General features: G+C 40.4%; 1 protein-coding gene across 1 annotated transcript in view; it reads left to right on the forward strand.

Annotated features, from left to right (window-relative positions):
- Positions 1-14,303, forward strand: part of LARP1B (La ribonucleoprotein 1B) — a 47,545-nt gene that overhangs the window by 2,748 nt on the left and 30,494 nt on the right. Inside the window, exons 2-7 of the mRNA XM_066632083.1 lie at positions 4,614-4,675; positions 6,949-7,008; positions 8,769-8,940; positions 11,518-11,664; positions 11,818-11,961; positions 13,852-14,020. Of these exons, the coding sequence (XP_066488180.1) occupies positions 4,614-4,675; positions 6,949-7,008; positions 8,769-8,940; positions 11,518-11,664; positions 11,818-11,961; positions 13,852-14,020 (754 nt within the window). The remainder of the gene's footprint in view (positions 1-4,613; positions 4,676-6,948; positions 7,009-8,768; positions 8,941-11,517; positions 11,665-11,817; positions 11,962-13,851; positions 14,021-14,303) is intronic.

Genomic DNA, 14,303 nt, shown 5'->3' on the forward strand with positions numbered 1-14,303 from the left:
TAGCCTAGTACAATCTGAAGGTCTGGAATAATTTAAACTGATAGTAATTATCATTATTGTAAGCTATCACCTGCTTTTATAGTTTAAAAAAATAAACAATTTCTTGACGGGGTTCCTGCCATAAAACTAAAGTGCATTAGCAACTAAAAACTGTATGCAAGCTTATCTGCAGATTTGGTGGAATATCAGATAGAAAGCCATCAAAAGACTAACAATTTGCACTCATATGTCCTAGGAAATTTAGACTTGAATATAAAACACTACGGTAATTGTCTGTTTTGCAGTCTTTCAAGGAAATTGTGGGTTGTTTATAATATGTTTATCATAGATCACAATGTACTATAGCAAAAGTAACAATGTATACGGCTAATGTATTGCATTCACATTCACAAATAGTCATAACACTCTTGGAAATTATGAAATTCAACACACAACCCAATTAATGGCCAAGGACTTAGCTGGATTAAATTGATATACTAAATGCTCTACAATACAGGAAACACTACATTTGAAATAACTAGTTTCAGTATTTAAAATGAGATCTGAAATAGTAAAGCAATTAAATCCTACTGGGGTTAATAAATAGCTAATCTGGGCTGCATATCCAAAGCTTTTGTATAATAAGAAACATTTGATATTAATAGAGTCACTGCAGCCTAAACCTCTACAAGTTTTGCTTGGAAGTTGCATTGCATTCAGTCACATAGTTCAGTGAATTCAGTGGGGCCCACAGAAAACTGCATCCTTAGTACTAGAAAATTGTTGAGCCAACATAACATTTGTTTTTTGCAAACTGTAATGTTACAAGTTGCCAGGTGAGAGATAGCATTGCTTGAGTAGTTTTGACATAGGGAGTAAAAGGAAGTGTCAAAAGGAGATATATAAGCCTGAACTGTGACCATTTTAGGGAGGGACTGAAGAACTGAGGGCCCAGTCCTTTCCAGTTTCCAGAACCTATGCAGCCTCCCTATCCAGTTTCCAGAACCTATGCAGCCTCACTGAAGCATGGAGGTAAGGGAACAAATGTTTCCTTATTTTGAGGAACCCTCTATGACTGCTCCCCACCACCACAAAGTGCAGAGCATGCCCTGTTGGCACAGCTGCATTGGTGCTAGGAAGTTGGATTGGGCCCTGAGTAAAAGTGACAAGGGATGAGGCTGTAGAATGTATTTGTAAGTTTAAAATTAACAAATTCCTGGTCATCAGAATGGCATTAAAGAGTTCCTAACTTGAAACTTGATCCAGCGTGCGGCAGTTTTGAAGTAGGCAGATTTCAATCTAGGTATAATTAAGAATGAGATCAAGAATAAGACTGCTAATATTGCATTATTTGACATATAATAAATATTAAATCTTTTAATAGCTACAGTTCATAATGGCTATATGCCACTGCCAGATTCCATGGCAGTGTGTCTATGAATACCAATTGCAGGAGAGCAGTAATGGGAGAGGCATATACCTTCAGGTCCTGCATGTGGGCCTCTTGAAGTTATTTAGATACACCCAAAGAATCCTGGGCTAGATGGGTCTTTTTGGCCTGATCCAGCAGGGTTTTTCTTATGTTATCATAGTATTCCTATACAAATCTAGGTTGTAACTACGTTTGGAATACTCTTCTGGTTGCCGTGCCACAAGACTGATATTGTATAGCTGGAAAAGATGCAAAAGAAGGCAGCCAAAATGATCAGAGGCCTGGAGCACTTTCCTTCCAAGGAAAGGATACAATGTTTGGGTTTCTTAGCTTGGGGGTTAAAAAGCTAATTAAGTCATGATTGAGGCATACAAAATTATGTATGGGGGAGATGGAGAGAACTTCTTCCCCTCTTGCAATGCTATTTTATTAGAATATTTGCCTTTGGGTAGAGATTGAGCTCTTGTAACACAATCATAAGTGTGTCTCTTCAGAAAAAAGTATGCATTGGATTACAACATTAATTTGTACTGTTGGCCCTCTGTATTTACGGAGGATCCATTCCTGGACACCCTACAGATACAAAAATCCATGGATAATTAAGTATGCGGGGGGGGGGATCAGAGGACCTCTAGGTGTGATCAGAAGTGTCTTCTGGTTGCCCTGGAGGTGTTCTGATGTGCAGGGAGGAGTCAAAAAGTCTGGTTGCATCCAAGAGGTCAGATGAGGCCATCCACAGTGGATCTGGCACCTGTACTGAATTAAATCTGTGGGTGCCAAACTTGTGGATAAGAAGGGTCCACTATATACCCGAGGAGACTTATAAATATTAAACAATCCTGTCCAAAAGTGGCCCAACTTGGTTTTTTGGAACTGCAGGAGAATGTATGAAATTCATTAGTTCTTGCATATTTCATTTTCTAGTACAGTGGTTTTACTGTACTTTTACTTACTTGAGTCCTTTACTTGAGTCTTTGCAGGACATTGCAGAAGGTGGCGAGTCAGTGGTGACAGTTCTTCTGTGTTCAGACTGCTACCTAAGCGGAAAAAAGGTGGTGGTGTTTGAAATGGAACACTCCATCTTTCGAACATATACTGTTACCTTTGTAAATATTTTGCAGTTGTACATTGTACTTGAAATTGCACTATGCTTAACGTATGTGCTAAGAAATAGAATTTTTAAGTAAATGTGGCCAGGATTTAAGTAAAAGGTTGGGATCCTATGCATGTTAGTAGGAAATACGTTCAGTTGAAATTGGTAAAGGGTCAGAATACTGATGGTGAAATGAGTGGTGTTCCCCCTTAAACCTCAAACCCCATCAGTTTTTAAAGCGTGATTATTTTATAATTCACAACTAAGTTTTAAAGAAACATTTTTGCTGAGATAGTATACGTTGGTTTTATATAGTTTATTTCTTTCTCATTCTCCATCAACAAAACATTTATTTAAAGTTTTATTACAATATTTATAAAACGCCTTTCTTGAAGACTTGTAGACTTGAGCCTCTGTTATCCTTATTAGTAATCCCTCATTCTCTGCCAAACTAAGAAATAGAAAAGAAAAAAAGAAGAAAGGAAAATGCATCTATGAGTTAATGTCAGTGTTCTCTTCAGATAATTCATAAATTGTTACTTGAATCCAGTTGTTCAAAAGATACACCTGGTTTAAGAAAGTTAAGAAAGACACTTAAGAAAGTTATTAATTAAATTTTGAAAAAGTGTTGCTTATATGACAATTTAGGATTATGAATGCTGATTTTCCCCCATTATAAAATGCTGGTTTAGCCAGAAATCATGAGTTATTTTTATTTTAAGATGTCTCTGCGAAAAGAACTAAATTCCCTTAAACATTTCATTCTCAGCTGTTTCCTGTTTTGAAAGCCATAAACCTCTTTGAAACTTGCAGAGAAGAACAGTTAGCAACCTTTTCTGGACATCTTGTTAAACTCTTCTAAAGTTAGGTGTGTGATTTTTTTTTTTTTGCTTGCAGTCAGTTCCTTAGCTAGTGTGCTGCAGTTAAAATTTACATGCACACGTTCATTTCTAGAACAAAGGTATTGCTACAAAATGTAGTGATGATCGTTGCTTTAGATGTTTTAAAAAACTGAATAAATTAATTGAAGGATAATAATGGTTAATAGTGGTGATGTTTATATGCTACCTTTCAAAGGCAGTATGTATCTCAATACCAGTGTAACAAAATAATGGCAGGAGAGAAGTATGTCCTTACCTACTTGTGGACTTCCCAGAGGCAGATAGCTGTAGGGATGCTGGACTAGATAGGCATTTGGTCTGATCTAACAAGGTGTTCTTATGATGTGCTTGAAATGTAGCAAAATGTGATGGTGGACTCTTTATAATTAGCAATTCGTTATTAACGGCAATTAATATTAACAATTGAAAGGTGTCTCCACTCTTGCTGTTCTCCTGTCTTTTGAGTTACGCAGCTTCATTTCTTTTCTTAAGCATCCTCTACCCATTTACCATTGTATTTTATTAGTCTTTTGGTAAGGATTGATCGCTTGCAACACACATCTAAGCATCTTGGGAAACACAGGAGAACAGGATACTGTACAGAACTTGCTCTGATTGATTAGGGCTACTGTGATGCATACTTAATTAAATTATTATGTTTTTCAAATAAAGAGAAGGTGGCCTTAGGAGTACTGTACTAGGCTTGCTATAGAATCTTTTGCAGTTAGTTTCAGAAATAGTATAATTTATTCTTCAGTAAAGCGTTGTAAATTATTTTGGAGAAGTCCTTGGTTCTAACTCAGCATTTCCCAAGGAGTGGGTCATGACCCCATGTTTGGTGGGCCTGACATAGTGGTTTTGGTGGTGCCTGGAGGCCTCTTCTGGTTTGCACCAGGCCTGTGACCCACTCTATTGACCACTGCGGGCCTCAGAAGCAACCAGAAATGACTTCTGGTTTATGGACACAACTTCCAGTTTCAGAATGATCCTGTAATTGAGAAAATTGTATGAAGTTGTGTTTAGCTGTTTAGATTAGCTAAGATCAAACAAATTGTCACTAAACCAGTTAAATTAGAAATTAACTGTGCTGCTGGGAATAATTTGCTGTTGTACTTGAATAAGTTTGAGACTTCAGAAAGAAGCTTAAGTATACCGTCTAAGATCAATAAATAACTTTAGTTTTGTGCACTTCCTAATTTTTAAGTTAATTTTTTTCTTTTCACTTTAGAATTGCAGTGTTCTGCTAAAGTCATAAAAGCTGGAAAATCGAAGATAAAGAAATCTATTAAGGTGTGTACTGAAAGCCAAAATATGTTTTATGTTCTGTTAATTGATGTTCAGTTATCTGTTAACCCCTGGGGGCTGGGGGATAAGAATAGGCCCTCAGTTTGGCTGTACTTGTCGTAAGAGGCGACTAAACAGCCACCGGGTAGATGGGACTCTTTAGCCTGGGAAGGCAGCTCATCTGAGAGAAAGAAAACTCTGATCCCAAACCTCCACTGCCTTGCGGCTACATCCAGTTATGGAAAAGGCTTCAGGAGTCAACCTCGAGGCAAAATCCGGAGCTGGAGTCCCTGAGGCAGTTCATGGCTGAACGCAGTCATGTTCTAGCAACTCCTGTGACGCCGCTGGAACCAACCGTATTGGCTTCTGCCTTTCCATTGGACCATTTCAGCGATGTGGAGAGGGGGGATTTGCTGCATGGGTAACAGTCTATCCTCCATATCTACTTTACCCAGGCTTCGCGCACTGGAGAGGACACTCTGTTCCAGAACCACTATTCCGAGCGCAATACCATAGTCTTCCGAGACTGAAGGATGCCAACAAAAAGTTATCTGATTGCATGATTGCAGAGTATGCTATAAAGTGTTATGAGCATCTTTCAAGTACTTAATATGTACAGATGTTCCTCGTTTTTTTAAAATGTGGAAAAGAGTTTACCTATAACAGTCATACCTTGATTATTTAGCTTGTTAACTGAAAGAGGATAAGGTATTCTGTGCTTCAAATTTAGGAATATGGAAACTGCTAGCGAGCTTATATGAATTTATTTGTATCCAGATGTAGCTTTTTAACTACAGTATTGTTGTGCAGTTTTTGAAGAAAGGGAGTACAGTGGGCCCTTGGAATCAGTAGGGGATTGGTTCCACTTCCCCCTGTGAACAATGAAATCCAGGGTGGGCCAGGTTTGCGGTGCTGCAGGGACTCACTTGGGGGCTGTATCAGGCCCTCTGGAGGTCATGCTGGCCTCCTAGCATCTTCAGAAGATCTCCCAAATGTGATCAGAAGCCATTTCCGGTTTGCAACCATGACTTCTGGTCACGTCCGTGAGGTCCTCTGAAGCCAGGGAAGGCCTGTAGCCCACAGAGAAGAGGGCCTACTGTCAAAATCTGCAGTTTAAACAAATTAGAGACTTCTTAGAGCCATCTTTATAAAGGTAGCTCTCGATTTATAAAGGGGTTGCATTCTCAGAAATTTGCACATATAGGTATAACTTAATTATTCACAGACGAGAAGGACCCTTTAAAGGAAAAAGTTGTTTAACAATAGCCTCGTTAAGGCGAGAGAGGGCAGCTGGCTGACAATCCATTAATCATTCTCTCTCCAGACACTTAGAACAGCTTCACTCCATGGCAAGCGACCCCTCCCTTCCTCCTGAGCATGTGAAAAAAAGATAATCAATTTGCTCTGGGTGAAGGGAGCAGCCACTGGCTCAGAGTGAAGCCTTTCTAAGCACCTGGAGAGAGACTGATGGATTGTTTGCCTATTGACTCTGTCTTATATCATAAAAGACAGCAAGGCTTTTTTAAAATTGCCTGGCAGAGGGACACAGTTTTTTAAATGGATTTGCTTTAATACAATTTTTGTCATTGAGTTCTGGGAACAGAACCCTTGCGAATAACAAGACTCAATCTGCATATTAAAAACGTATTAGTTAAAAATATTCTTCCCATAGGAACCAACATACGTGTTCTCAGTCAAGACAGTGGTTTCCAAACTTTTTTGATGGATAGCTCCCTTGACATACTAGGTCATTGTCTGTGGCACCCCATCAGGGCTATGATCCTATACATTGCATCGGGTAGCAGATTTTTTGCAAAGATTCAGCAGCTCCCCAGGTTGGTTTCTGCAGTTCCCTGGGGAGCCATGGCTCACAGGTTGGGAGTCACTAGGTTAGGGGAAAAGTCATCAGATACGTGCTCTGACAACTGGGACTTCTGCTTGCCCAAGATGGCATACGGAAAGGGTTGAGGAGGGAGGTTACTGGGACCGAGAGTAGCTACTGATTTCAGTGGCTAAGAAAGCCATGATGAAAACAAGCTCAGTTTTTGCACTTAAAAACAAAAGTGTAAGGATTTGGCATTTTTGGCTGGTTTAGTGTATTTGCTTTGGTTTTCCCACTGTCTTGTCAATCAGGCTTATGAATACTCTCAAGAAAATTTATCAGTGCATTTTGGGATGTAATATCATTGCTATAAAATTGTTCTCTTATCCTGTTAAGTGTGGTCACTCTGATCTTTAAAAATGGTCATCTGGATAATGCGCTCTTGTTACTGTTACAGGCTAATGACTTCAGTGATGCTGCAAATTGGCCAACACCAAGTGAAATCGCCAACTCTGAAGTATGTATACTTCTTTAAATGGTTTATAACAGAGGTACAGTATTCACTTCACTATGGCAGGTCACTTTACCATATGTCCCTGAGCAAGCAGAGAATGTACTTATTCTGCCCAATTCCTTTCCTTCTAGTGCTGCCAATAGCAATCTTTTTCCCAGATTAAAACATCACCATACTCTGTGGCAGTGGCTTCTCCCAGCTTCAGAGGGCTGGGGCAGATGCTTTCAATGGAACTGGAAGCTACTGAATATGTGAGTTGAGTAACATCTTGACAAGAGTCGATCCCTATCTACTTCCATGGCTACTTTACAATGAAGGCAAACTTGCTTCCTTGAAGCTGCAGTGCAGTTGACAACACCAGTTTCTTTCTAGATGGTTGCTGCTATTTGTATGTGTAAAAATTTCATATTGTGATCTTCACAAAGCTCCCTATAAGCAACTATATGAGATAGCATCCTGGAGACTTTCAGAAGAATCCAGGTGGTACCCTTAGTATCCTCAGGGGATCCATTCCCAGACACCCCCCCTCCCATGGATACCAAAATTCTGTGGATAATCAAATTGACTGAAAACTGAAAGTGCTGATGGAGTGAAGAGTCGAGGTTAGCTTGGAAAGAATAACACCCTTCCCTTCTGTCCAGTTTAAGCCTCCATGCTGAAGTAGGAACTATGATCACTTTCACTCATTTAGTCAACCATGGCCTTCAAGGAGATAATCAGCACTTCTTGGTTTATACAGAAAGCCATATTATCTTTAGCTGTGCTCTGTCAACATTTGGAAGCTGGGGTTGGGTGCATGGGCTTGTGTATCATTGATCCAGCAAAAACTTTTAGTCCAAGGAGTTCCTGCTCTCTGTGGCTCTCAGTAATGTCACATGATCTGTCTCTCTGTAAGTTGTCTATGTAGAAGATACCATTTTGAGCTGTGGAAAAACAGGGTAAAAATCTTTTAAATAAGTAAATAAAATAAATGACTTACAGAAGAAGTCTCCATTGGTGCAATTCTATTCAACCTGGGGGCTGGGCAGGGAAAGGGATTAAGGAAGCAGCATCTAAGTCTCCAAGAAGGTCTCCAAGAAAACAGTTTGCAGAGAAGGCTACTAATGACAGAATGTTGAGGAAAAGAGGCCTCCTTTTCTCTCTTGGCCCCTCTCCTTTATATTTACCCTGCATTTACATGTTTTTCCAGTTGTCATTTTAATACCTTGTCCAGATATTGCATATAGGCAATAAAAAAATTAAAACTTATAGGGTCCTTCCTGAAGGAAAGAAAAAGTTTGCTTACAAATCATCTTTTGTTCAATTTGCCCATTTTAGAAACTCAAACCAGAAACAAACTGTTTGCCAACACTTCAAGGCCTCTTAGGCTCTCACATTTGAGGGATTGCCTTTATTTGGTCTCATTTTTACATTTTGCACATTCGAAGAAAATTCAGTACCTAATCTCATAGTAGTTAATCTTGTTTTTAATTTTGAAATATGTGTGGCAATTTTTAAGATTTGTGATGGAAGAAAGGATTAATAACCTGCTGTTTTGTATACCATCCCTTCTTGGGCATATCTAATTTGAAAAATTGAACCTTACATCTGTTTTGAGTTAGAGACTTTGGTGCAAGAAGCTGCTTCAGATGCAGACATTTTTGAAAGGGGAATAGAGGCAGGAAAGAAGGTTGGAGTTTAATTATCTTGGAGCCAAATTTTTGTAGAACTTGATTTGGGGGGAAAAAATTGAATACAGCTTCAGCATTTTTGTTGTATTGCAGGGTAAAAATTTAAGTCAACAGAATAAAAAAACACCAGTCAAGAAAGAGAAGGAAGAGAAGAATGAACGAAAGAATGGCAACAAAAGCAAGGAAAACCTGGAAATAAATTCAGATATTCCTGGAGAAAATGTTAGTGAAGATGAGGCTCAGATTAACACTCAGAAGAAAAAAGGTTGGTGAAGATTAGTGTATTTATGCTTTAATACTGAGGTTTTCAGACTGGGGCATTGTGACACCCCAACCTGAGGGCCCTGGTCTCTTTGCCCTTAAGAGGTGGGAGCAGCCAGGAGGCAGGGAAGAGGCAGTGGTGCGTATTGCTCAGGGGGCTTAAGGGGCTTGGCTGCACTTACCACAGGGCTCCCCGAGACATCCAAAGTGAAAGTGGGGCGATCGCGCCCCTCCTCTGCTAAACCGGAGAGCAGTTGCTCCACTTTCACTTCTGATGGGGCTGCAGGGAATGGGATGCACTCACCAGTCCCTGCAGCAGCTGTCCCTGGGTACGGGGAGCCCTGCGTGAGCCTTTGGAGAGCTCCCCAGGTCAGCAGCAGTGAAAGTGGAGCAATCGCACTCCACTTCCGGTTTTGTGGAGACAGAGCACGATCGCTCACTTTCACTGCTGCTGACCTGGGGAGCCCTGCAGACGCTCGCGCAGGACTTCCTGCATCCCAGGACAGCTGCTGCAGAGACTGATGAGTGCACCCCAGTCCCTGCAGCCCCCCTGAGCGGTGTGATCCTGGGGATTGCATCACTGCCTTCCCCCCACCCCGCTGCCTCCCCTCCCCGCCACCGCAAGGACTTACTGTGGGTTTCAAGCTCCAGGAGAGTTTGAAAACCGCAGCTTTAATATATTAATGTTTTAGATCAGGGGTCTCCAATCTTTTCGGCCGAAGGGCAGCATCAAATATCTGACACGGTGTCGAGGGCCGAAAAAAAATGAAATCTAAAATTTAAATAAATACATTAGAGACGGAACTTTGATGAATGACTGAAATGAATGAGTGAATGGGCTTAAATGTCTAGGATTTCTCCAAGCACCAACACAGCCCAAGAAATAAAGCGCACACACTTAAATGGACCCCCGTTCGCCCACCCCACAAGCACGACTCTGGTTGTGTTTGGTCAACTGGGCCAGAGGCTCTCAGGGGATCAGAGACTGGCTGTGGGCCAGATAGAGGCTCTCCACGACTCTCCTCTTTTGAGCTCTATAGAGGCTGCACATGTCCGCCCATGAACTTGCAGTTTTTTGAGAAAAAAACATCAGAGGGCTTCCCCAGCACTCCTAATGTCTATTAAAAGCATAAAAATGTCACTTTGGTTTTATGAAAAAAAACTGGAAGTGATGCTTTAATGCCTTTAACAAGCACTAGGAGGGCCCTCTGAATTTTATATTTCAAAATAACAGGAAGTCCGTTAGCGCAGCTCTTCTTGCCTCCAGAGTGTGTGGGAGGCCCTTCAGCATCTGCAGTTAAGTGAAACAGTGGATACAGGATTTGTGAATATGGGGGCCTCTGCGTACCAGCCTTTTGTGCTGTCTTTGCTCTTGCATCAGTGTCTGCTTATTATAATTCTAGGGTATTTTGAAAGGATTAATCTTTCTCTGGATATTTTTGTTTGAGATACAAAATAAATACCACTCACAGTATTTGTTTGCCTTCAAATGAAAAAGAGAAGAATTTCATTGCTGATATTCTTGAACCCTAAGCATGAGAATGAGAGTCTTAAACATGTTCAGTATTGAAAATATTAGCTTTTGATGCGAATACAGGACTTCAAAAAGTCCTATTTATGGTTGGATGTTGAACAGGAGAATTTCTATTGTAACTATGAATTTTTTAAAGATGTTCATAGTAAGGAAAAGGACCCAAGAGAAGGCAGGCTTTGGGCAAAGCAGCTCTATTGCTAGGCAGACTAGATACCCCAGACAGGAAGAAGGGACCTTCCAATCCACATCCAGCCCATGGCTTGCAGGTTTATGAAGATTCAAACAAAGGCGGCTTGTCAGTAGCTTTGTAGACTGCTGAACCTGCACAGCCCTTTGGGGGGAGGGGGGGCTAGAAGTGTTGAAAAAGAGGGGAAAGATTTCATTCATCACACAGTTATAAAACACTCTTGAACTAGAAATGATTCTCATGCTGTCTTTTAGGGTATTGTACGAGACATTAGAACAGTGATTTTTCAACCTTTTCCATCTCATGGCACACTGAGAAGGCGCTAAAATTGTCAAGGCACACCATCAGTTTTTTTAAAAATAATTGACAAGATGTACTGCAATGCCTGCCAGGCGCTCACATCCCCCAAGGGCCCGACTAATATATGACCCTTCCCCAAACTCCCATGGCACATCTGCCGACCATTTGTAGCACAACAATGTGCCAGGGCACAGTGGTTGAAAAGCACTGCCTTAATGTCCTGTAATTCATTCTGACTTCGATTTGCTACTTCAACAGATCTTCATAAATTGCTATGCTAGTGAGTGCCAAATGAAGCAACCTTTGCTTTCTAATCCATGCATACAATATTTTCCAAAGTCTGAGAGTGAGATTTGCAGTGGAAAGAGGATGGTAAGTAATCTCTTGCAGGTGGAGAACTTGCCTCGATGGGAATAGTGGTGCTTGTTGTGTAGACTGAAAATAGAAAATATCACATCTGAAATTTGTAGCAACTAGTATAAAATAATAAATTTAACTATATACTGTAAAGGTAATGAATATTCTTAACAGCATTATAGTTCTGTATTTTACACTTGTAGGTAACAAACACAAATGGGTGCCGCTTCATTTAGAAGACATGAACTCAGATAACCAAGATAGATCAGGCTCTCGGAACAGTTCAAGATCTCAACCAGAAACTAGCAAGCTTGTGTCCCACAACAACAGACGCAATGACACAAGAATGAGTATGTCACTTAACGTTCTATTTATTCATTTATTTACACATACTCTGCCTTTCCACTCCACTTAGGGCCTTCAAGGCAGATTCATTTATGTGTCATTTGTCACCTACTTGTTAAACCTCAGTTGTGTAATTGTATTTCTTTTGTTTCCAAAAGACTGGCGACGGGATAGGGAAAAACGAGATGATCATGATGAAGTCTCCAGTGTGAGAAGTGAAGGCGGCAGCGTTAGAGGATTTTACAAAGGAAGAGGAAGAAGCAAGGGCAGAGGCAGAGGACGTGGAAGAGGCAACCCTCGAAGTATGAACATAGAAAATAATAAAAATGGTATTGAAGAAAAGTGTATAATAGACTATAAAACTCTTTTCAACAGTATGGGTTGGTTCAGTCGTGATTCAAAAACATGGTTTAGCACCACATGACTGTGTCTTGTGCTTGCACTTCTGCTTCCACTTTATTGGGCAACTATGTTATTCTGTTGCATTCTGTCACACCCAAACTAAACCAACACTGGAATCATAGAGACACTGGAATTTATAAAATCACAGAAAGTCAGAGTTTGGAGGGATATTCTAGTCTAGACCTATGCTCAGTGCAGGCAACTGCTGCAATATCCATGACAGATAGTTGTTTAGCCTGTGTTTGAAAATCTCCAATGAGGAAGAGCCAAAAAGGCAGACTGTTCCAACACTGGACAGCTGTTATAGTCAAGAAATTGTTCATTCTATTTCTCTATAGCTCCAACCCACTAGATCTAACTCTGCCCTCTGGAGCCATAGAGGGCAAGTTCACCCTCCTGTATGACAGATACCAGATAAACTGAAGAAGGCAATCTTACTTCCCATAGTCTTCTCTGAACTCTTTAACAGTTTCTCATAGCACTTTGTGTCGAGAACTCTCGCCACTATTGTTATCCTCCTCTGAACCAATGCAGTTCATCAATGGCCTCCTTAAAAAGTTGTGGGCAGAATTGACACAATATTCCAAGTGAGATATGATTGGTTCAGAATAGCATGGAACTATTATTGCTTGTAATATACTTGTTAATGTAGTCCAGCACATCAGTAGCCTTTTCTGCAGTTGCATCATATTGCTAGCTGGTTCCCAGAAATCATTTCATTTTCCCAGTGCATACACACACTCAACTTAATATGTTCGCGCTTTTTCCAGGTATTGTCAATCTGACTGGTCTGTAGTACAAAATGGAGCACTTTACAGTTTGCTTCAGATCAGGATTGTAAAGTAGAAATTGCTCTTTTTCCTCTGAGGAGAGACTGCCTCCGTGATAGAGTATATGCTTTGCATGCAGAAGATCCCAAGTTGAATCTCTGGCATTTTCCACTTTGCTCTGGGAAAGGTCCCTGTCTGAGATGCTGGCGCGTTACTCTTGGCACAAACCAGCCATTCTCAACCTTTTTTTTGGCTATGGCCCCTTAGGAGCTCTTCTCAGATTCCAGGACCCTCTTGTCAAACAAGGATACATTCATTAATACCACAAACCATTCAGTGGCTTAGAGCAGGACCTTTCAAACCCTGACCTGGGGGGCGGATCCAAAGTTTGGACTAATCCTTCTGCCATATGATTTTCAATTAGATCAGGAGACGGGGACACTCTGGGCAGTCAGGTCTGCCCAGACATCCTGTTGTGCAACTTTTTGGGATGCTGGGCAACAGACTCGACTGTCTGTTCAACCCGCAATCAAAGTGAAAGTCATGTGGTGATGCGTTGGAACGGTAAACTCCAGTCCGAACAGGGACCGAGTTTTTGTAATGCAGCAGTCGTGAGTTTGGTCTTGGGTTGAACAATTATTTCTTTGTGACTTTGTTGATTCCTTGTCATCCTTAGGATAGTGTTGTTCAGATCATTAATGAATATGTTAAATAGCATAGGTTCCCAATAGTTATGCCTTCATGTTGTGAAAACTATCAGTTTATTCTTGTGCTCTGCTTTCCTGTCTTTTAACAATTTACCAGTATCTTAAATTCTTCTTATCCCATGATTATAATCTAGTGTAGGAATCTTTGAGGGAGTCTGTCAAAAGCATTTTACAAGTCCAAACGTATGTCCTGTTATTGCTGTCTGCATGTTGACTCCTTCAAAGAATTCTAAATTTTGATGCAAAGGTTTGTTTTTTCATGTATTTTGGTCTGTATTTCTTATTAAACTGTTGTTCCCTACTTGTTTTGAAGTGAACCATGAAAATTCATATGGCTTCCGAGAACAATATAGCAAAAGGACTGATCATCCGTTTCACTCAGATCTTAACACTAGTATGATGTATTACTACGATGATGGAACAGGAGTACAGATGTATTCTGTGGATGAAACATTGCTTAAAGAGTACATTAAACGGCAAATGTAAGTAGACTGGTGAGAAGCAGAGATTTTAGACCACTTTCTCTTCACTTGGTATCATAGTCATTTGAACACTTTTGCTTGTTGCTGCTAACTGTGTGTATATTATGTCTCTGTTCTTTCTTTGTATTTTAGCATTGTTATTTAGATGTGTGTTAGCTTCTGTGGTACAATATCGTGCATGTAAAATTTCCATACCATACGTTAGAGATGTGAAGTAATTTTTCAGTTCATAATTTTTTGAGAGCCAGGGTGGTGTAGTGGTTTGGGAGGTAGACTTAGACCT

The sequence above is a fragment of the Tiliqua scincoides genome, chromosome 6 (assembly GCF_035046505.1).
Source record: "Tiliqua scincoides isolate rTilSci1 chromosome 6, rTilSci1.hap2, whole genome shotgun sequence".
Taxonomy (NCBI): domain Eukaryota; kingdom Metazoa; phylum Chordata; class Lepidosauria; order Squamata; family Scincidae; genus Tiliqua; species Tiliqua scincoides.